This window comes from Xyrauchen texanus, chromosome 37 (genome assembly GCF_025860055.1).
Source record: "Xyrauchen texanus isolate HMW12.3.18 chromosome 37, RBS_HiC_50CHRs, whole genome shotgun sequence".
Classification (NCBI taxonomy): Eukaryota; Metazoa; Chordata; class Actinopteri; order Cypriniformes; family Catostomidae; genus Xyrauchen; species Xyrauchen texanus.
The window spans coordinates 23,406,960-23,431,474 of record NC_068312.1 but is presented as its reverse complement, the minus strand read 5'-3'; the positions used below and the strand labels follow the sequence as shown (position 1 = coordinate 23,431,474).

The window sequence follows — 24,515 nt, the reverse complement described above, 5'->3', positions numbered from 1 at the left end:
TGGTGGAAACATATAACAGTAACCCAAAACATTCATGCAAGTATATTACCAATGATATTGATAAGATCAATCGAAAAGCTTCCTACTATCTGGTTTCATCAATATAGTATCCAATTAGATGGAAAATACAATCAAATTACAACTATCTATATCTATTATGTAAATAGATTTACTACTTGTGTATTACATAACTAGAGTAAAGCTTTTAATGTCAGTGAAGTGGGTAATGCTGTAAACATGATTAATAATTGGTGTTGATGATATGAAATATGACATAAATATAATGCAAGCAATACTGTTGATGTGAGTACTGTTATTAACACTGGTGTTAACTCTTTCCCCGCCAAACACGGAATTTTCCATGTTTTATGAAAAAACGCTTCCCCGCCAAACACGGAATTTTCCGGGTTTCCGTGTTTTAGGTGTTATACGGTAAGGAAGACCCCTCCGCATGTTTTGAAAGAGTACGCAACTCTTTGATCAAAGAAACAGACTGCGATCGTCTCAAACATGAAGAAGTGGAGTATTGAGAAGCTCAAAATATCAGACATAAACATGCCTTTTTATCAGCTTTTTGTCTGAAATGTTGTTTTTGACAAAACCGACCTCTGTTCAAGTCGCAATAAAAAAAGAACAAATGAAGATAAAATAAAATCGTTTTTTTTTTTTGCCTAAAAGCAGAGGCTCAGATCTTTATTGTGATATATAGCATCTTCATATATTCATAGAAGAAAATATTCTGCGGGCCATTAAAGTTTAGCGAAAATCGTCAAAAACCCTGGCGGTGGCTGGCAACTTTTTTTTAAAAACGCTGGCGGGGAAAGAGTTAAGAATGGATAATAATACTCATAACATGAGTTATATGCCTTGCATGCGAGTCTGACCGGGACTTTCTCTTGCAGTAGACTAGGAGGTTGTCAAACAAAAAGAAGACCCGTTCTTGGATGTTCCCGGCTGATATCTTCAACAGGTTGCCTTGGAGCAGAAGTTCAGTGCAAATATCAGTCAAGTTTGTCCCCTGGAGAACAGAAGAAAGAAACATTAGAATTAGTCTAGATAAAACATACATTCATGCCTTTGGGAGACACTTTTATCAAAAATTACTTGCAGTGCATTCAAGATCATTTTCAGCAGTATTTGAGTTTCCTGGGAATCAAACTCACAGCCTTGCCATTGTAAGCACCATGCTTTACCAGTTGAACTACAGGATGTAATAGGATGTAATTGCACCATTAATAGGATGTAATTGCACCATAAATATTTTAGTCAAAAGGGATTAGTTGCTTGAAGCAGAACTGACAGCAGCAGTTACTGTAAGTATAAATATGCTGTAGTAATTCATTAATTCATGTTTAATTGATCCATCCATTCCATCAACAGGTGGGCATTAGATTTACCTTAGTTTACAATCTACTCACATTTGATCAAGTGTAGTGGTCAACCGATATCTTGCAGAGGCCGATAAATCAGACGATATTTCAAATTTTGTAATTATCGCATCAGCCAAAACATTTCCCGTTTGGCAGATTTGTTTCTTAAGACAATGAAGGTGCAGAGAATTGCCTAATTGTATGTGAAGGTTCTGAGACATGTAAACGGCTAGTCACAGTTCGTTTTGTTGTTACGTGCCAACGTGTTACTGCAATAATAGACAGATTTGCAACAGTTTTAATTAAAAGGTCAGCACTGATTTAGGTCAGGGCTTAGCGATGGTCACTCAAATACCTTGATGTTTTCCTTGCCACTACTTAGGAGGTGTACTGGAGGTAATTGTCCATTTGGAAGACCAATTTGCAACCTGGCTGATGTCTTGAAATTTTGCTTCAATATATCCACATCATTTTCCTTCCTCATGATGCCATCTATTTTGCGAAGTGCACCAGTCCCTTCTGCAGCAAAGTACCCCCACAACATGATGCTGCCACCCCCATGCTTCATAGCTGGGATGGTGTACTTCGGCTTGCCAGCCTCACCCTATTCCTCCAAACATAACGTTGGTCATTATGGCCAAACAGTTAAATAGTTTCATCAGACCACAGGATATTTCTCCAAAGATTAAGTGTAAGTGGTTTTGGAACAGTGGCTTCTTCCTTGCTGAACAGCATATATAGAAGACTGAATACGTCTCCTTCCTGAGTGGTATGATGTTTGCGTTGTCCCATTATGTTTATACTTCAGTACTATTGTTTGTACAGATGAATGTGTTACCTTCAGGCTTTTGGAAATTTCTCCCAAGGATAAACCAGACTTGTGGAGGGCAACAATTTTGTCAATGTCTTGGCTGATTTCTTTTGATTTTGGGGGCAATAGGGCACAGAGTTTGAAGGTAGGCCTTAAAATACATCCACAGGTACACCACTAATTGACTCCAATTAGCATATCAGAAGATAATTGGCTAATTGCCAAAAGGCTTGACATCATTTTCTGGAATTGTCCAAGCTGCTTAAAGGCACAGTTAACTTAATTTATGTAAACTTATGACCCACTGGAATTGTGATATATAGTCAATTCAAAGTGAAACAATCTGTCTGTAAACAATTGTTGGAAATATTACTTGTGTCATACATAAAGTAGATGTCCTAAACGACTTGCCAAAACTATCGTTTGCTAATATGAAAACTGTGGAGTGGTTAAAACATTTGTTTTAATGACTAAGTGTATGAAAACTTCTGACTTCAACTGTATCTTCATCTGAAGAATAAAACTTATAATTCACAATTATGATGGTCAGTCCGTGATTATCCAAGCAGGTGATCCACAGCATTTATACACAGTAGATTGCTGCTGCTCTTGCAGGATCTACCCAAGCAGGTGAGTGCAACTTCAAAGTAAAAGCACTTCATGTGCACTATGAGTAAATTTCAAATTTACTGTGTATTGTCTGTACAATTGGGTTTGATTGGGTCTTTTATGAGAAACTGTGATTGGTAATGCTCAAATGCCATCCATTGTTGCTTGACTACTGTGTGTATTGTCATTTCCTTCTTTCTAATATAGGCTATTAAGAATTTCATTATGCAGAAATAAATTACAAACATTTTATAACTAAACAGAAATCAGAAGAAACTACTATCTACCTTTTAAAATATAATCTTATTTTTTAAAGATAATTAAATATAATAACATTTAATAATATAAGTTTTGTGTGAAATTGAGTAAATATAGTGCTAACTATGATGTATTAATTATTTAGCAATTTTATGTTTATGTTATTTACTATATTAAATTGTGGGATATATCAGCATTGTATCAGCCACCCTGCTCTCTGGATAATGGCATCGGCCATTAAAAAAAATTCATATCTGTCGACCACTAATTAAGAGTATCTAATTTCATTTTAAAATCCTATTAAAAGTAGGGCCAATTAAACATGACCTTCCATCTCACTCGCCTCTCTCTTTAAGGGGACGGAGGTGATTCGACAGGTTTTTGGTAACAGAGAGTGTTGTCCAGTTACATACCTCAGACCATTAAAAATGTATTCTGCTCAGATTGCGCAGTCCATGCTGACTTTGTACAGGATGTGATTTTCCATGCTTGGCAGGTGTGCTTGAGTGGGCATGTGTGCATGTGTGCATGTGTGCATGTGTTTGATAGGCAGACTCTATCAAGACTCATTTTGCTTCCCGCTTGTTCTGCACTATTTACCTATAAAAGGTAATACACTCAGGACTAAATGGAAACTTAAAAGCTAATGCATTAAACTAGACCACATATCCTGAAACCCTTCCTATCTATTGAGGTTAAATTAACCCCACGTTTAAGTCCTCAGATCATTTGGCATGCTAAACATCATCTATTCATGTAATAAATCCATACTTTTCTCAGTTTAATTTCTTTAAAATAGAAAGCCTTGTTCTTGGACTGAAAGTTCTTGGTCTGATCTGGGTCTTGAGGGCTCTAGTCTTGGTCTGGTTCATAGGGGATCTGGGTCTTGATGGGATTGGAGTGCAAGGGCAGCAATTCTGGTGTAATGACCCTGGATGCACTCAATCGTAAAAGTTTTAAACAGTGCCTTTTAAGTACACTTAGGGCTCACTTTCAGCTATAGAAAATGCCTCACTTTGTACAGCTTCTCAGTAGTGCATCAGATAAATCAATACAGAGGTCTAATGGACAGGGTAAACAAAATGAGAGAAAGAGAGAATGAAGTTCTTACAGTAAAGAAAAGAATAAGGAAAGGAAAATGGTGGGTACAAGAGAGACTGAACGAGAAAGAGGAGTGGAAAGTGACTTTGTGGCGGCACAGTCATGCATATTACACAAAACTAGCTGATCTCCATGGTAACAGGCTTTTGTGTAAAGGCTTCCTTTTCCTGCTTGTGGTATGTTCTAAGAAAATGTCAGCAGCAGACACAAGGCGGCACATGTCCACATCACTGATACTTTCTAGGCTTCACTTAAAAATGCACAAAAATGAAACATTGTCATAGAGCTACTTCCCTTAACTAGAAATATTTTAAGATAACATATAATCAAACTGTAAATAACTGGTAAAACAGTGCTAGAGAATTACTGTGAACCATCTGACATTTTATGTTGTTCCTTTAAATCTATCAACCAGGAAACAAACACAGGACTTACATTTGTACGTGTAACATTACCACGCATTTAAAAAATAAAGAATGACTGGTAGTTAGATTCTCAAACCATTCCATTTCATACTTGTATGCTTCAGGTTTTGTTTGGTATCATTAGGGACTATAATGGCTAAAAGCAGTTCATTACATCAAGTATTACCCACCTCTCTAGTCATTTCCGGACACTGGCATTTGCTAAGAGTGGCACTGTTCTCTAAGGCAACACATATTTATTGTTCATCGGACCACTCTTCCTTTCAGAGAAATCACTAAATAAAATTTAACTAAACTGTCATGTTCCTGAATATAACCACTGACAGGAAATAAAGCTATAAATAAGGGCTGATTTTGAACTTGAGACTGCTTGCATTAAAAACAGTCTGCATGTCACTTCAGCGCTCCATTCTTAAGTAGGTTATCTGCGTTTATATCTTTTTGTGAGGATTACAATTCTTAATTGAGCATTCAATTTTATTATTTTGTTTTTTTTCTAGCAAATGTATGCGTATAGTATTACCTCAAGGGGTGGCTTTAAAAACAAACTTATACTCCTAACTAATATTACAAGGCACATAAACACACACCTCATGTCTCCACTCACCTCCCAGCCCTCTATGTGTGACTGTAGTATCTCAAGAGCCTCTAGTTTCTCCATCTGTCTCTTTGTCTCATTGATGTTGCAGCACACAGCTTTCATGGCCTGTAGAGCCTCCTCTACAGCAGGGTAATCTGGATGCTTCTTAGGGGTCCTCTTCAAAAGCTCCTGAAGGGCAGACAGCAGGTGCAAGCTTGTCTTACACTGTTATACACTTCAGCTATCTGCTTATAGCCTCCAGTTATGTTTACATGCAGTCTTTCGTGACTTTTCAGTTTTCAAGAATATGATCATTTAAAAATGGGATGATTAAGGATCAGTACACACAGTTGTGTGGTTTCTTGCAGGGCCAAATCAAAAATAAGCATCTTGGCAAGCACCACAAATCAATATCTCAACCCATTATGCACACGCTCTGCTACCCTTGCAAGGGGAACCGTACCTTGAGTAGGAGAGGGTATTTACAGATTCTCTGGATGGGAGAGAGGAGGTACCCCTCAAGAGGAACATCCGTGCTCTTCTTACCTCCCAACAGCATGAGGTGCTAAAAATAAAAACAGAAGATACAGAATATCTGATTTCTGCCGAAACACATTTTACACTGATTTCAATAATTAAAATGCAAGCTAATGACACAAAATGTTAAGAATTTCCATGTAAAACATGAAATAGCACTCTCACATCCTAGTTTGCAAAGTCAAAGTAAGTTTGGATTCCAGTTCCACTTCAAATCTGAATGACCAATTTTCTTCCTGTAGCAATTTTATCTTACTACTTTTGAAACCTGTTAAGGACTACAGAGGTGAAACTAATCTGTGATCTGAGGGATCTCCATCAAAATCTGATGTCATGAAAAGGAATGGACTTTTTCCTCTTATAAAGGATCAGGTGTTAAGGTGCTTACCAGCAGGAAGGTCCGTATGTGGGGGATCTTGTTCAGCTCCATCAGTAGTCTGAGTGCTTTCTCGTGGTTACTACAGTATTCCCCATACACAGAGAAACGCTCCCTCTGTAGTGGAGAAAACAGAGTCAAACTTCAAAGCAAACTTCAATAGATTGTACCAATGGAAAATATTTAGCCTTCCTTGCAGAAAAAAACTGTTTAAGCTAGCCTAAGCTAGTTTGCTGGTCTTTCCTGGTCTCCCAGCCTGTTGTTATTGGCTAGTTTTAAAGAGGTTTGGGGCACTTGTTAGATGGTTAGGCAGAGATACCAGCAAGATCATCTTAAACCAGCTAAAACCAAACTATGTTAGGCTGGTTTTTGTTTTTCAGAAGGGTTATTAGATTTAACTGGATCAACAGTCACTCTGTCTTTGTGATGTGTTTTAATATTGCATTCATATATGCAAGCCATACCACACACATTTTTTGGTGTGGATAAGGCCCCCAAACTGATTTTTACATGCAGTATTTCTGGTTAGATAAGCCTGATTCACTCCTATTTATTATTCTCATGTTCATATGTGAGATGTCCAACAGATAATCACATTGTAATCTCTCTTTGTGTATCTCAATGTCACCACCTCCTTTGGCCATTCTCTAAATGCTGAGCTGAGTCGTGACATAAGCAGATGGTTTCAGGTAGTGAAACTTTCAGAGAAACAACGAGGCTCCTCACCGCTTTCATTCTGCCCTACATTATTTGAAACAACACAGGAAGTGAAATCGAAGTGCATTGGTTTTGTCTGAAAGCCACACCTTCTCTATGGGCTGCAAAAACTAGATGGAAATTGGAAGTTGCACGTAGAAAAAAGATAAAGAAAAGCAACTAATCTTTAGGTAAAAGTAAGCACCTCATGTGTAATCTCAGCCTGCAGCAATTACAACAATAGGTCCATCATTTAACCACCCATGTTTTCTATATTTTGTGTGATTACACTACCAGTTACTCTACCACTAAAAGATTGGACACACTTACTGATTCTTTATTATTACTATTTTCCACTTTTAAGAATAACAGTGAAGTTATCAAACTATGAATTAATACACATTTAACTATAGGATTTATGCATTGCCCTAAACATTTTGCACAAATAAAACTTGCTCAAATTTTGTTTATATTTTATCTTCTTCAAAGTTCCCACCCATTGTCTAGATTACAGCAATGCATAATCTGGGATTCGTCTCAAATCAACTTCATGAGATGTTTTTTTAAAAGTATTGGAGTTGCTATAATGTATGCTGAACACTTGTTGGTTGCTTTTCCTTCACTATCCGGTCCAACTCATTCATTTCTTAAAAAAAAATTACGAAAAATTTAGTTTTGTGAAGAAATGTACACGTAGGCACAATTTACATTTGTCTACAAAACTACTGTAACTACTGAAAAGTCACATCATTGTTTTAATGCTCATTGTATTACATGCGCTAACATGATGAGAAACTAATCGAAAACACGTTTTAAAAAAATGATAATTTTGAAATCAGTGTGACATCCATGAGCTGCACAATTGTTACATTGAAACTGAAATCGCGATCTGATGTTGCACAGTTTAAACAAAGTGATGGAGCTCCCTTTCTGCCTCGCAACCGGTTTGATTGACGTGGATGCACACACACTCGCTTGTGGTAAAGACAAACAGTTTTGCGAAAAAACTTTTTCATTCATAACATGTATTCATTAAAGCACAGAATATGGCAGTAAAATGTAAGTTATGTGCTTAACTCAGACATGGGGACTTGTGACTTGGGGACTTGGACTCGAGTCGACTCGAGTCGCTATTTTTATGACTTGTGACTTGACTTGACAAAAAATAAAATACTTGAGACTTGACTCGGACTTGGAAGTTAAAGACTCGGACTTGACTTGACTTGAGATACCGAAGACTTGAATGACTTGAGTGTTAATCACATCATGTTTTCAGTTTGAATATAAAATATATAAATTATTTAAAAAAATAAAGTTGATCCAGCTGGAGCGCAGGCTGAGAATAGTTTTGTCATGACTGGATCACGTACACTATAGGCTATCATCAGCCATGCCCTCTCGTACCTTACGCACACCACGCCCACTTAGATCAGATAACACATCAACATGTCAGCTGGAGGGGTAACGCTACCGAGGGTCATCGCTTCGGCTTCAAAAATGATTATCAAGATGGTAAAAGACGAACAGCGCTTTGCAAGACATGCAACGTTAAGATCGCGGACAGCTAGACGACAACCTCCAATTTCAGTCCGCCATTTGAAGAGCCATTCTGCCCAGTAAGTGCTTGTCAATTTGTTAATTTTATCTGGTTAGTTGGTAGTTAGCTAATGTAATAATAGCAGGGTTCCCACGGGTCCTTGAAATCCTTGAAAATTTGTGAATCTGAAAATAAAATTCAAGGCCCTGGAAAGTTCTTGAAAATAAACATACATATACAGGTCCTTGAAAGTGCTTGAATTTATTTTGTGCAAGAAGTTTTCTGGAAAAAAAAAATCTGTCCATTAATTTTTTATTTCGCCAACACTTCGTGGCTTATGCTGCATACTAGCCTGCTTGATTTACGTTAGTTACGCCGCATTTAAGTGTTTCCCGCCGAGGTACTTTGTTTTGTACGCTGCCATGACGCTCACGCAGCTGGTACCTCAACGTTTCCCACTCACAGACATTGCAAAAATAGGCTTATGGATATACTCTGAGTGTGTGTGTGTGTGGGAGTGTGAGAGCGCGAGAGTGAGTGTGTGTGTGTGTGTGTGTGTGAGTGAGTGAGTGGGTGTGGGAGTGTGGGAGAGAGAGTGTGTGAGAGTGAGTGTGTGTGTGTGTGAGCGCGAGCGCGAGAGTGAGTGAGTGAGTGTGGGTGTGGGAGAGAGAGTGTGTGTGAGTGGGTGTGTGAGAGAGAGAGAGTGTGTGAGAGAGAGTGTGTGAGAGAGGGTGTGGGAGAGAGAGAGTGTGTGTGAGACAGAGAGAGAGTGTGTGTGAGAGAGAGAGAGAGAGTGTGAGAGAGAGTGTGTGTGTGAGAGAGAGAGGAGAATTGTAACAAAGTTTAATGTATGTAACTGTGTTTGAGAGAGAGAGAGAGGGAGGTGTTCAGAGAGGAGTCTGTTGGATGTTAAGCTGTTATATGTTTTATGGACTCAATGTTGAAAATTTAAAACATTTCAAACACTGTCGGCAGAAGTGAAAAATAAATAATTTTATGAAGTTACAATTTTGTTTGATTCCATGATGTATTTTACTGAACATGAGTATTGTAATTTACTGACAGTTACTTATATCTTGTCTTTTCACTTTATTATGATCAGATTCTGCAGGTAAAATTACAATAATAAGGTGACTTGACTTGGACTTGACTTGACATAGCCTGTGACTTGACTTGGACTTGACTTGCCCAAGAAAAAAATACTTGGGACTTACTTGAGACTTGAAGGTTAAGACTTGAGACTTACTTGAGACTTGCACATGTGTGACTTGGTCCCATCTCTGGCTTAACTTAACTGAAAAACAACTCTTAAGCGCATCAAAAAGCACAAGCACTATGTCAATGCACCTGATTCAGTAACCAGTTCATATTAAACTGTATGCTTATCATGATCTTCTTTGAAGTGTTTATAAAGTGCTCTCATGCGATGGGCATCTTGGGTCGTGGTTTTTCCAACTTCAACTTGTCTCCGTCGTTTTTCAAACGAGTTTAATTATGCAACATATTTTTCACTTGGCTGTAGTGACGTCATTGACAGAGCTTCTCTGTGCACACCGCAAATATCCAACTAATCGATAATGAAATTCGTTGTTGATGATTTTCATTATCGATAATTATCGATTAGTTGTTGCAGCCCTAAAATAAATGAATAAATATGCTTTAGAATTAATAGTTCATAACTGTAGTAAGGTGTGGTTTAATAAAAGGGCAATTTGAAAACAAAACAACTAAAAAAAACAATCAAACAAACACTCTGTCAGGAAGTGGTCCAGAAAAACTGTTGAACGAGGATCAAATCAGGGGTTAGGTAACAAGTGTATTAAATATGCATGTGGTAAGGGTTAGAATGTCATTTATCTGAGCTCTACAGGAACCGTCTGTGTTGGTACAGTAACCTTGACAGCTAAATTTTCCTGATGGCTGAGTGTGCTAAAACCATCCTGACAGAGCAGAAAACCAATACTGGGATTCCCAAAGGCAACTGTGTGGTTATGACTGGACAGCTGTTGTGTTTGTTTTCCTCTCTCTTTTGAATGCATCTCTATTTCCATTTGCTCTCTTCTCTCTCATTCTCTGTCCACTTCCTCCCTCCATAATTTGAGCAGGTCCTGTCCACCTCTTAATTTCCCATGACTTTGTGTTTGCGTGCTTAGACAACGTTTACCATTTTTGCGCAGGTGTATGACCCCTGTTTACACCTGGTATTACTGTAGGTCCGATCTGATCACAAGTGGTCAGTGCTAAATGCATGTATAAAAAAAGTTTTATGATTCGATCATTGAAACCACATTCAAAAGGTAGTCAAAAACACGTTACTACATTACATTTTTAGTCGTTTTCGTCCTGATGCAACCCAAACATCAGTAAAGGACTGCCTACTCACCCGTCAACCAACAACTGTACATAAAAAGGGTTACAAATTTAGCCAGTTATGAGCAATTTCAAAAGAAAATAACCATCCGATCATAAAAGTTTTAGAATCACAATAATTACTTGCACTTTACAGAACTTTGAGTACATAACAATCATATCAATATAGAGTGAAAACTATGATCTGTCTTATATGATCACTTGGTCTTGATCGCCCGAGACATATCTTGATACCAAGTGCAAACAGGGCTGATATATCAGCAGCACATTTTATTGTGTGTGCAGTGTGTGTGCCATTGCAATTGGAGTTTCAGTACTCTGGTTCAGCCCTCAGGGCTCCAGAGCTCAGCACCTGTAATGAGAGAGCTTTGCAGCATCACACACACCATCCATGACTGAGATGAACATCTGTCCTGGCATATGTTTTCTAACACAGTCCCAACACAAATGCATACACACACGCAGCCACTGCAATTAAGGGGAAATTCACTCCGGTTTAGGTTAAAACCTCAGAATGTTTCAATGAACTTGGTCGAAGGTCAGATAGAGCTGCCAATCCCAAAATGGTTTGAGATAACCATAGAGAAAATTTAAAAAGGAAAGCATTAACATGCAAGGCTTTAAACGATACAACTGCTGTTTTAAGCCAGCACTAATAAAAATTAATTAATTAAATACATAAATATCATCATTATCATTACCACCATAAATAACTTCCTGAGGTGGAAAAGTATTTTAACTTACAGACAACACAGATTTATTAAGATAAAAGAAGCATAATTCTACACAGCTATTTAGTTAACATTGAGAACACATTACTGGTTATTGTAAGCAGTAGTATAAAGCACTTGAGTAACTGTACTTCATTACCATACTAAAGCATTACTTTGGGAAATCTGTTCTTTTTTTTCAGAGTAATTTACTAAATATTGTACTAATACTGAATTACATTTATAAGGTGAAAAAAAAATACATTATACATTATACTTACAATTTCATATAGACCTTAAAAGTTCAAAGTGCACATTTCACATCATGTCACCATTTCCTCTTCTGCCCATTTTAATGAGCAAACAAGTCATTCAAAATTAGTTAAATCAAATTATGGTTATAGTTAAACGTTTTACTTTTAAATACTTAAAGGGTTAGTTCATCCAAAAATGAAAATGATCCCATAATTTACTCACCCTAAAGCCATCCTACTGTAGATGTATATGACTTTCTTCTTTCAGCCAAACACAATCAGAGTTATATTAAAATATATCCTGGCTCTTCCAAGCTTTATAATGGGAGTGAATGGTACCTTAGATTTTGAAGCCCAAAAAAAGCACATCCATTCATCAAAAAAGTAATCCATATGGCTCCAGGGGGTTAATAAAGGCCTTCTGAAGTGAAGCGAAGCATTTTTGTAAGAAAAATATCCATATTTATAACTTTATAAACTATAATCACTGGAACAATATCAATTCTTTTTTGATGGATGGATGCGCTTTTTTGGGCTTCAAAATCTAAGGTACAATTCATTCCTATTATAAAGCTGGGAAGAGCCAGGATATTTTTTTTATATAACTCCAATTGTGTTTGGCTGAAAGAAGAAAGTCATATAGCTTGAGGGTGAGTATTTGGGTGAACTAACCCTTTAAGTACACCAAGTTTATACTTTTCACTAAAGTAGGCTATGTAGAATTTTGGCAGAGCATTCATACTTTTGCTCACTTTTACACATTTGATTTTAAGGTCTGGATGCACTTGTATAAATCCAACAACTCTTTTAGGAACTTTTCAGAAAAAAGTAATCCACTCATGCTTTACATTATTTTGAAAAGAAAAAAAAACTGTCTCAATTGAATCTCACTCAATTCTCAATTCTGTCTGAATTAGACACTGAATCCCTTCTGTGCTAGCCTCTCTTTATGACATATAGGAAAATATATTTTGGAGACAGATGTTACAAAAGGGTTACAATTTTTGGATAGGCTTTTTGCCACTTTATTTAAAGAACAGGCAAGACAGGATAGAAAATGAGGGGGCAGTATACCTGTTTACTATAACATGTTAGAGTAGCTGGTACATTTTGGCTTGTGTGGAGTTTGTTGTGGCAGAGTTACAGGCCAAGGGCTTGAGTTGTTGTTTTTTTGGGGTGAGTTTACATTCTGAGAGGCTGAGAATTACTTGTATTACACTATGTACCAATGCACTACTTCAAAGATTATTTTAAATGGATATTTAAATGGAGTGAAGAATTGATCAACAATCTCATGGACTCACAAACTTGAGAAAGACATGTCCAAGAGAGTGGTGCGCATGAGGTTCAGGCTGTAAACTGGCATCCAGAGTGGAGAGAAACTCACAATGAACCTCCAAAATGGACTCGATGTTGGAAAACAAGATCTGTGAGAGAGGAAGAGAAGAAATTAAAGAAAATCACCAAAACACAATGCTCTTTTTTTCTTCTGCTTCTCAGCTTTTTGGGTTGCAACCCAAAACTGTGTTCATGGGTCTGTTCTGATTGGGGACAGCAGGGAATATTCAATGCTAAATGCAAATAAAAATGGTTAAACTAACCATATAATTGTGTAGAGTAAGGATAGCAATTTAAATAGAAAATGCTACCTTTTGCATATCTTTTGTTGATTGATTTTAAGGGCATTTTTGTTTACTTTTTTTACAATAGAATTGTTTTGGTTCTGCGTTGGATCGCCACTTGATTTTCAATGTAAAATCTTGGTCACAAAGCAAAACCAGTTGAATCGCTGCTCTAGATGAATGATTCTCTCTCTAATGTTATTTTTTTTTTTTTTACATGAAAATAAATATGTTTTACCTTGACCTGCTCTGGTGTCAGACATTGTTGATTTTCTGCAGTCTGTATAATTCTCTGAAGAAAAGCCTGTTGATTTAGAGAGAGAGAGAGAGAGAGAGAGAGAGAGAGAGTGTGTGTAGTGGTTAGTCCTTAAGGGTGGAATCACTGCTGTCTTTGAAAGGTGGGGCAGATTATAATCATGTACTTATCTCAATTCTCACAGTTACACTTATGTTCTTTTTTGAAAATGTAACACTTTCCTGCATGTTTACACCCTTTTGCCTTTTCCACCTAACCCATTTTGGTACTGATTCTGTGAGAAAAACCTACAACCGTCTCAAATGTATCAGAGAGCAAATCAAGCTCCATGTAGTGTCTACTGGTTTAAGCAAGCAGCAAATCCAGATAGACAAACAGAGAAGTGTCATAAACAAGTTGGCTTTCAGCACAAGAAAGCCGTATCCCACTGTGGATATGGACTATGTGCCGACAATGAAAGGCTGGGAGCCCCACTATACAAACACACATGAACAAGATATTTACCATAAATACAACAAACCAGTAACCCAACATCCAAAGTAGCAATTTATATCAACATGGAAGAACAGAACATGATTTGATTTGTCTCAATAGAGCCTTTATGCCTTGCACTTTTGAAACATAGGGCCTAAAATCGAAACATAATTCCTGATCATTCACAGACAGAGAAAGAGTACAAATGTCTTCAGCATTTGGATGGACAGTTTAGAAGAGCCTATCCTTGAGAAAGAGAGTCTGACACACAAGGACTGTTTCTAATTCTGGCTCTGTAAAACAATTCTCATCAGCAGAGGCAGTGGAAATGAGCTGATCTGCTAATAGTGATATGGACTCACTCCGCCCCAGTGTCTGTTAAATTACCTGACACTCCAGCTATTGTCTTCAACGGTCTCCCACAGCAATACGACACAGCCAGCTAAAGACTAATCTAGAGCGTTTTCACCTTTCTCACACAGATGTTGTTTTGTTCATTCCATCTTTCTCTTTGTTCTAATTATTAGTGTGTGTAGGTTATTCTGTGCATCTGCATATGGCAAACCATTTCAGAAACTCCAACAGTAGAAAATCTCTCATTTTGCAATGCAATTACTTTTAATGCTTCTAAGTAAAACATACTAATACTTTAAGTACTAGTTCAAACAAAAATGTAAATTCTGTCATCATTTTGTCTCCCTTGTGTTATTCCGATCCTATTTGACTTACTTTCTTATGCAGAACACAAGGAGACATTTTAATGAATAACTCAGTCCATCTTCTCAATAAAATTGCAGCAGATAGTGCCTCACTTTAACGAATATCAAAGCACCACAAAAGTAGCCCATGCGATTCATGCTTTCCAAATCTTTTGAAGGCATACGATAGGTTTGGAGAGAAACAACCTAAGATTTAAGTTATTTTTAGTGAAAATCTTGACTTCCGTTCTGCGTTCATGAGTGCATGAGAGAAGTTGGTTCACAGTGACTTGCATGTTCAAATGAGAACTTGTTTTTAGCGTAACATTTGAACCTAAAAAAAGAAATAATTTAAATGGACGTGTTATTCATCGACTACCCTTTTCTCTTTCATCCTTATCTCTTGGATTTTAAAAGCATGCAGGACATTAAACATGGGCCATCACACCTCTTTTCCCTTAACCACAATGATAGATGAAAGATTGTTAATGAGAACCACTTGCCACACCACAGCATCCCCCTTATCCCCTCTCTTAATGACAGACTAAATCGCAGTCATTCTTCTGCATCTCTGGAAGACATTTACCACAGCAGTTTATGCTGATATAAGAGTGTTTGTTTGCAGAGACTCTAAAACACATTTAGCTGTAAACTTCTCTAACATCATGTGAAATCACATGCTCACACTCAAGAAGCATTGGATAACACAAAGCCAAAAGATAGGCCAAGGAAAGGCTGATTTCCTCAAAAAGCACAAACACTGTGGCTCTTAACATTGTGCTTTTTATTTGAGTATCCTGACCAGCCCGGCACAGCAACATTGGCTCAATTACTGGTGGGAGTTTAGGGAGAGACTATCCATTTCTTCAATCAATGTAATTCCAAATTTGGCAACAGTGGTGAAGAAATACATCAGCTTTAAAACACAACTTAATAATCAGAGCTCCCAGAAGAAGCCTAAACACAAGCTTGTAACAGATACCCAGCGTAATGTGGGTGATAATGATGGCCGTGTGAGCTACAGTTCCTGCAGGCAGTCAGAGGGGAACGTCCCTCAGGCGTGGGCTAATTAAATCTCTCGTATGGCTCAGACAAATTCATCCATAAAATGGTCATCTGTGTGTGACACAGCCTGAGGGGCTGGTCTGGTTAAAGCCAGGATGTGTAGCAAGGACATGAAGGGCAACAGGGGTGTTTGGATAACACAGATAGTTTAGTTCACTGAAATTTTGCTCCAATGGTATCCCTTCCCTAAATAATGTACTTTAAGGATCTAAAAAGTCAAGGGAAGAATTTTTTTTTTCTTTCCCCAAGTGTTATTCACCTCCAAAACAATTTTTAAAAACACTTTGTTATTGTTCTATTAATCTTGTTTTACTTTTTATATACCTTTTTTTTTGTTGCTATTTTTGTTTTCTATTGTTTTGAAATATTTGCCTATATATTTGCCACAGCTGTACAGAACTTTGGGTCAGTTTTTTTTATGTGTTTTATAAATAAACCTGGTTTGAATGTTGAAAAAATACAGATTAAACATTTTGAGATTTACTCTCAGGCTGAGAGTAAATCTCAGAGTAAATCTCAGAGTAAATCTCAGAATAGAGAATGGACTTTATTCTGCCCTTTTCTGCCCTTTCACAGAATCACTCCTGTGCTTATCTACAAAAAAAAAAAAAAAAAAAAAAAAAATCACATAAATAAACAAAAACCATAAAAGCTACGATGTGCTTCCATGGCAACTGTCATCGTTCCTCTGGGCAACGGTGAGTGTGAAGTCAGCAGCAGAGGATGACAGGTGTGACTTGGGGCAAGTGTGCAAAATGAAAAACGAATTCATTCATCCTGATTCAAAGATGCAAAGGCACTGAACTATTGAAATACTGAACATCAACCTGCAATTTTGTTGTGACTTGCATTTCAGTAATCATGCAAGTCTTTGATTCATTTCATCTCAATATAAAAGGCTGGAACAGACCTAAACAAGGTAGGGTTAGGATGGAATTCCTGGAATTGATTACCTGCTCAAACTGAACATTCATTATGTATGAGAGCTTAAAATATGATGGATACATTTGACATGTACTTTCAGAGGAAAGAATTATGACAAAGAACTTTAAAAACAAATTAGATTTGATTTTTTCATTTTCTGAAGAAAATATGAGTGGCGCTTACCCATGCAAAATTATTTGCCACAATAAAAGGGAGTTCAGGTTGGTAGCTGGGGCATTGCTATTCAGTTGCTAAGGTCTTCTGGCAAGTTGCTTGGTGTTTGGTAGGCTGTTACTGCTTACTGGCCAAATTCAAAAGAGCTAACCTGTCACATATTGTGGTCCCTAGATATGGCTTGGATCCCACCTTTAATGTAAGTCTATGGGATTTTGTTTGCCTGTTTTATTGACTACCAGGTAAAAAGGATTTAAACAAACCCCTTACCCAGAGTATGAACAAGAATAATACAATTTTTAAAACACTCCTGATGAGGCTCAGATATTTGAAGACTGTGATTGTGGCCTTACTGTCCAGCTGGTATAAGACAGACAGGGGAATAGAGTTACACACAGTAGAATAGCCACAGGCTATTAGATCTAGAAGAGCATGAATGTGTCCATATGTCACCACAAAGGAAACAAGCTGTTCACTGACACCTTTATTCCCCCTCAATGAAATGCTTTGCCAGGAAACAGACGTTTAATTTTTCCACCTGCAACACAGGGTGACCTTAACCAAACACTACGACTAATTCAATGACAGGAGAGGGACCTTGGCCTCTTACATTTCAGGAAGGAAAAGGCAGAACAAACCATTTCCGTAACAAAAAAGGCTGCTGCTTCCCACACACACACACACACAAAACAAATCAACACTGTTAATTGTTATATTAGTGCATTATCAAACAATGATTGTCATTATTGAGATGAGGGAATGTGGTTCAGAAGCTTGCACTGCTTTCACCCTTGTATTGGGGACAGACTGCTGCCAATTCACTTACCACATAGAAACAGTGAAGTAAGATTTGTGCATAAACACACAGAGCCCTGATGCAATGATACAGAAGCCCCATAAATTATTTGGACACTTTTGCCCACTTAAATGGCACTTAAAATGCAGGAATTGCATTAGATCACAAAACATCAAACCAAGTGGCTTCCGCAAACAAATGATTATCTGGACCTTTTCATAGAACAAACTTTGTTTCCTTGTTAATCATTTTTGCAATTACTTTTAAGAAACTGGTACCAAGGTGATTTTTAGTGGAAGTATGAAGTCAGTTTCCCCGGTGTAGTTCAACACATGAATAACTATGGACAAGACCTAGAAAGTGGCCAATAAGTCTTAAATGTGATCAATATATCAACTGTTTTACCATTTGAAACCTAAAAAAAAGTGTTTAAAAAGTGTTCTTGATTCAGCCATCTTTACAAAAAAAATGGCTTGATATTTTGCAATAATGCAAAAACATTCTCACATTTTTGTGGTTTCCAAAAAGTGGCCAATTAATTTTTCTGACCACTGTATATGAAGGTTTTATAATGTATCTGAGAAAGTATAACCATGTCCAATATTGTCCACTGTTGTATAAATCACCCAGTACACATTCTGTAAGTACATTTGAAAAGGAACCATCTGAACAGAATATAAATGTAAAGTAAATACACGCGTGGTAAATACTGCCATTATCATAGTGCCTGTGGCCATGGCAATTTCATTCACAGGCTTGTCTTGCCTTCCTAATAATGTTTATACTGAAGGAATGTTCCAAGTTCAGCTCTATCTAGGCTTATACTGTCAAAGTTCATTTATGTTAAGAAGTTTTTATTTGTTATTTTCTGTGATAATTGGTTCTGTGGTAAAACTTGAAGCCATTTATATAGGTTAATTCCAATAAAAAGTGTAAACACTGGCGCATTGCAACATTGTGAGTTTGGGGCAGGACTGTGTGTTTGACAAATGGCAGAAGGTGTTTGACCAATGAATTTCCATGACTTTTCCAGTCATTCATGACTACTGGATAAGGACATTTCATAATTATTAATCAATCACAATTAATTATCATAAATTAAATTTGAAAATCACAACTCCCTGGTATTTCCAAGTTCTTAACTGAGTGAACCCCGTTTATTAATTCTGCAATAATAGCACTGTTTGGTTGCTCAGAATTTACATACATCACCACATTTAAATTGCATTTAACTAGGAAGATTCCTTTAAAACAGGTTGATAAGAATGTCAATTTTCCATTTTTATACAGCATGTCTTTAGATTAAACCGCTTTCTCTTAATTCCTAAAATTCCTTAAAATAAGGAAATCTGCGTTCTTGTTTACATGACATTTCAGGATGCCACTTTCTGCCAAAGCCCTAGAATAAAAGGTTATCTTAAGTGCATGCAGGGGTGTAAAGTAACAAATTAAAAATGCTCTTGTTACTGTAATCAAGTAGTTTTTCCCAGGAATTGTACTTTAATTAGTTTTAAAATGGTATACTTTTACTTCTATTTGAGTACATTTTAAGGGCAGTGAATGTACTTTTACTGTGCTATTTTATCCATCAACGTGATTGAGTCTCGTAACTCCTGTCAAATCAAATCACAAATAGAAAATTTGAATGGCAGTGCGAACGGTTGAGTGACGCCAACTTCTTTAATCAAGGATGTGGAGGATGCCTCAAGGAGCAGTTTAACGTCTGACATCTATGGCCATACCTAAAAGGGATTTTCGTAATGAAGAAGGCCAGTTGCTTGATCATGTCATGTGAGTTTAGCTTGCTCAATCCAGTCGAGATATAAGCCTTAATTTTATGTCTGATTTGAAGAAACCTATTGAGGTAAATTTCATAATTCTTCTTACTAGATTTTCTGTATCTATCACGGAGATTACTGGGCTGCTGTGAGAGACGCATCCAGTGTTAGCTAGTTTGTAGGGCTGGGGGATAAAACAATTTCGATATTTATCAGGGAATACAATCCTCAAAATCAAGGATAAACATTTGAGTAATTTTCTATATTAAGCCTATTTTCTACATCTAGACCACGGGTGCTGCTTGACTGTGTGTGTGTGTGTGTTCCGAGAGTACTAATGCAGATACATGCTTAAAAATACACTTCACAATTCTGACAAAATGACAGTCTTGGTGAGGTATTAATATAAACACAGTCAGTTTTGGCTAAAGTGTCAGACTTGAAGTGTACATGATGTAACCAAATAGAACACTGTCTCTAGCGTGTCATTAAAAGGCTCAAACAACACCAACAAGAAAACAAGAAAACCACATAGTGCGATTGGCTGAATAATTTTAGTAGCTTAAAAAGTATTAATGTAATATAATAAAACAGTGACATTTTAAGAATAATATTTTTATAATATTGTCAATTGTTTTTATAATAATGACAGCTGATGTAGTGTGTTATTCTGAATAATAAATTATCAGGAAAGTAGAGATGATAAAATCATTTAGAATTATAATGAGCCTTTATCAAGTTTTTCTAATGCCTGATAGGACAAAAGTCTGTTTCTTTGGCTTGAAACCAAACCAAACTGCAATGTACACAAAAAATATTCTCACACACGGGTGTAGTCTTATCATATAAAAAAAAAGCAGGGAGTTTCAGAATGAAAAACCACAGCGGTAAATGGAGATACAGTATCTTCTCAACTGAGAAAATACTGTGATTGAACAACTTAAGGTGCAGATCCAACAACCAGAGTAATATGCCAACACCCCTCACACATCCAACTGCTGCGAGAGTTTACATATAAAGCTGCGTTCACACTGCCAGCTACTCTGTTGCTGCATGTCACCACTGGCTGGCGGTTAGGTCGCTAGTAGTGTTTATGGAGAGTCTAAACGGCACTGTTACTTTACAATTAATATTATTATTAAAATATTAGTAAGGTTATTAATATGGTACATTAATTCACTGTATCTGATCATTTGTATGGTTTCGGTTGCTGTCATATATGTAACACATTTTCAAAACAAATGGTTTAATAGTTCATTTTACAGCCTATTTGATGATTTAAACATACTTGGAATCCCTGCGATCTCAGATAAACCCTTCCACGCGTCATTTTTCTTAAATTACATTTACATTTACATTTATGCATTTGGCAGACGCTTTTATCCAAAGCGACTTACAGTGCAATTATTACAGGGACAATCCCCCCGGAGCAACCTGGAGTTAAGTGCCTTGCTCAAGGACCCAATGGTGGTGGCTGTGGGGTTAGAACCTGTGAGCTTCTGATTAACAGCCCTGTGCTTTAGCCACTACGCCACCACCACTCCACAAATATGTCCCTGCAAGTGGGCAGAGACATATATAACACTGGTAAATTGCTAACAGCAAGGATTAGCCTTTCCTCCATATTTCCATCACTGCAGGAGCTGTGAGAGAGAAGGATCACGTGAGCTCTACCATCTTCTCTTGTATTGGCTGTCGCTCCCGAAAGTCGCTCTTAATTAGCATAAAGTTAAACATTTCTTGACTTTGTGGCATCGCTGGACACGCCCACATCCGGTCGCAAATGCTCGTGTCACCGGAAGTCACCAGCTCTCATTGAAAATGAATGAGATGAGGTCATTTTGTCACTGCGTGTCGCTGGCAGTGTGAATGCAGCTTTACACAGCAACCACAAACAGACTGGAAAAGGACTTCAGTCACACCTGGGCAAACTTTTGCGGAGCTAAGAACCATTCACTCCTGTCCAGCTCATCTCTGTCCTCAAGAGCATGAAGAGCCCTTTCTGTCGCACTAGATCACTCTAGGAGGGGCCAGACACTCCACTGAAAAGCGATGGGCCACTCTAATGACCTTCACAGAAGAGGGTCTTTAATTATAATGCAAACAGACACAGCACTCCAACCGTCTCTGATAAACAAACACCACTGCAACTCACTTAGCAGATACTAGCAATGCCAATGTGTTGTCTTTTGCAAGTATAGACAAATGAATATGTATTACACTGGCTATGTTGGGATTAGCATGCAACCCTTACTATTGATATATGTATAATGTGAATATATTATGCAACATTTCTTTAAACATAGAATAATCAGATGACCTACTACTACAACTGATGTTACTGCATAGAATAACGTATCCCACAATGCAATGTGCTTGACTTGACTACCATTTGAGTTTGACAAATTAAACCAGAAGTAACACCTGCCAGGGTTTGTAACATCTCTTTCTTGATTCAACTTCATGAGATCGACTCATCAAGCCAGACTTAAAACACAAATTGGATTTAAAATGCAAAATAATGAAAACAAGTGAGCAGCACTCACTGGATTAAACATTCAAGGTTATGAGGTCATGTGATACAGTGAGATCAAGTGTCTACTGTTTCAATACTTTTTAAAATGTTTTTTTCCTACAGTATATAAAAAATGTTTTATGCTATATACTGTATAGTTTGTGCTTTTCATTATTCAGTAAGCAGTAAGTTAGTATTTCACTGCAAACTTTGCAAATTTATAGACAGATCACAGGATAATAAACAGCAATACAGTGCTACACTGTTTTGGATTTTTAGGAAAGATATCTTTTTTCACCTTTTACTGGTTGGGAATCTTCCTCACAAATGTAATCTTTTTTTAAGAATGAACACCCCCAAAAATCAGAGCAATTGATGAAATGAGGTGAAACATGTGAGGAAATAAAGTTGAGTTCACTTTACAGAAAACAAAAAGAGGAAGGACATGTCTCAGAGCAGGAAACAGCGTGGTGTTAAAAGGCTTCATGTGGTCTGCGCCAGTCAGTTCACAGAATTAGGCCACATGCATGGAAGTGCACTGCTACAACAGAGAAACAAGTTGAGGCAGAATGGCGAATCTGGGTTCTGATAAATGTATAAGATGACTGGGTCTTAGCTTTGCAAATTCATTCCACTCACTGAGAGGAAAGAGAGCTTGAAGACTTGTAACATTCAGGGAATAGTGTGTTTTAACAATTCTTGGTGTAAGGACGGTATAGGTCCCGTTCTGACCGACTTAAAACTTAAAATCCCCAAAAACATATTTTCAAAGGATATGTGGCTTCAAATTGTGAATTCACACAAGTAGAGATGGGTCACGATGGTTGCCTTAGAAGAATTGCTTAATTCATCAACATTTTTCCTAACTAATTGAGGCAGGGAGGAGGGCAGGGCCGGGTTGTGATTATACACACCCGGTCCCTTATCAGGCTAAGTAAGCCTCCGAGAGGGATAAAGGCCGATGGCAGATGGTGGTGCGATGAGAGAGAGATAGTTTACGGACATGTATAATTACAACCAGACCCCGCCCGCCACCCTCCGCCCTGCCACACTAATATATTTACAGCTGGACGAAGCGCAATTCCAAGTGATCTCGAGATGTGTTTTTCTAAGTTTTAAACTATGTTTAACTTCTCACACTGACCTCAAAACGCTGTGTATATGACACGATGAAACCAAAGTAAGATGCTCCAAAACCATTTATACACATCCGTCTGACAAATGTGTACATAGAGGCATTCTTAGAAAATCCCTTAATAAATCTTATTTCTGTTAGTTTATTTTTATTGTGGTGATCACATCCTGTACTTTAGAAATTTTGCAACACATAAATCTCTAAGTTGAGTCTTTAAACTCATTCTCTTTATAGCATAACAGCTACAGCCATATACTTGCAGACATCTAATCCCTGCTTTTTTTTAGAATCCCACCATGAACACTGTGTATTTAAAGCAACTAGTCAAATTAAAAATAGTCCAACTTTTAAAAACGCATCTCGAGACCGTGTTCTGTTAAATTCTGTTGTGCTCCTAGCTGTTTCATAATGAAAGACTGTGTCTTACGTAAACGTCCCCTAAGAAATGCATTTGACTGTGAGCAGGTGAACCTGAAACCAGGGTTTCCTCAAAATGGATAAGTCAACTACCCTTCAGTCAATTTCAAAGATATTTAGTTGTGCACACCCCTAATTATTCATAGTCGCTAAACACAAATTAGAAAAATATTCTTCCCCATCTCACAACGCTGGAGATCTAACCCACCAGCCACACTGAATTGCAGAGTGACAGAAGGTCAGACATGGGCAACATGCCCTTTTCTTTGATGTGACACAGTCGAGCAAAGATGGTCAGACAGTGAGGTGGACCAAACCAGACTGGCCATATGCTGCAATGGACTTCAACCTCTCCCAACAGGACTGAGGGTCAAGAGCCTGCTGCCACCACTTCTGCCACAAGCAGACGTCAAGTCTAGCACTGTTCTGGTTGACCTAGCAGCACCAGGCCACAAAAGGCAAAAGGCAATATTGTGGACAATAAGCACCAAATTTTTTGGAATATAATACAACATAATGTCAGGTAATTTACCCATAACACTTTATTTATATATATATATATATATATATATATATATATATATATATATATATATATATATATATATATATATATATATATATATATATATATATATATAAACACCCCTGGTGTTTACACATTGGTTTACACATTGGTGGTCACGTAGGGCACATTCAATACAATGGAACCATTTTGAAAAAGTCCCTCACACCATCTTGTAGCTTGCAAAACTTGGAACTTTTCTCACTTTTTTCCATATCATGTTGTAAATAAGTTATGGTAACTTATAACTTCCAGTTTCTGTTCTGAGAGCAATGCCAAAAACAACTGTAGGCAAATTGCGAACAAATTGATTTGACAGAGACACAAAGTGTACTCAAGACACTGAGCTATTTTGTTACTACAATATTCTTATTAAATTTCACTGAGATCTTCTTTTAACCACATCCACCAAAGAAAACACGTGAAGTCTGTCGCACAGGGCAAATACAGTGCCGCTTGGCT

General features: G+C 37.4%; 1 protein-coding gene across 1 annotated transcript in view; it reads right to left on the bottom strand.

Annotated features, from left to right (window-relative positions):
• Positions 1 to 24,515, bottom strand: part of LOC127630896 (phosphatidylinositol 3,4,5-trisphosphate-dependent Rac exchanger 1 protein-like) — a 94,857-nt gene that overhangs the window by 49,603 nt on the left and 20,739 nt on the right. The window contains exons 2-7 of the mRNA XM_052108746.1: positions 13,495 to 13,560; positions 12,939 to 13,061; positions 6,080 to 6,184; positions 5,618 to 5,719; positions 5,182 to 5,343; positions 885 to 1,018 (exon numbers count right to left, since the gene is read on the bottom strand). Of these exons, the coding sequence (XP_051964706.1) occupies positions 885 to 1,018; positions 5,182 to 5,343; positions 5,618 to 5,719; positions 6,080 to 6,184; positions 12,939 to 13,061; positions 13,495 to 13,560 (692 nt within the window). The remainder of the gene's footprint in view (positions 1 to 884; positions 1,019 to 5,181; positions 5,344 to 5,617; positions 5,720 to 6,079; positions 6,185 to 12,938; positions 13,062 to 13,494; positions 13,561 to 24,515) is intronic.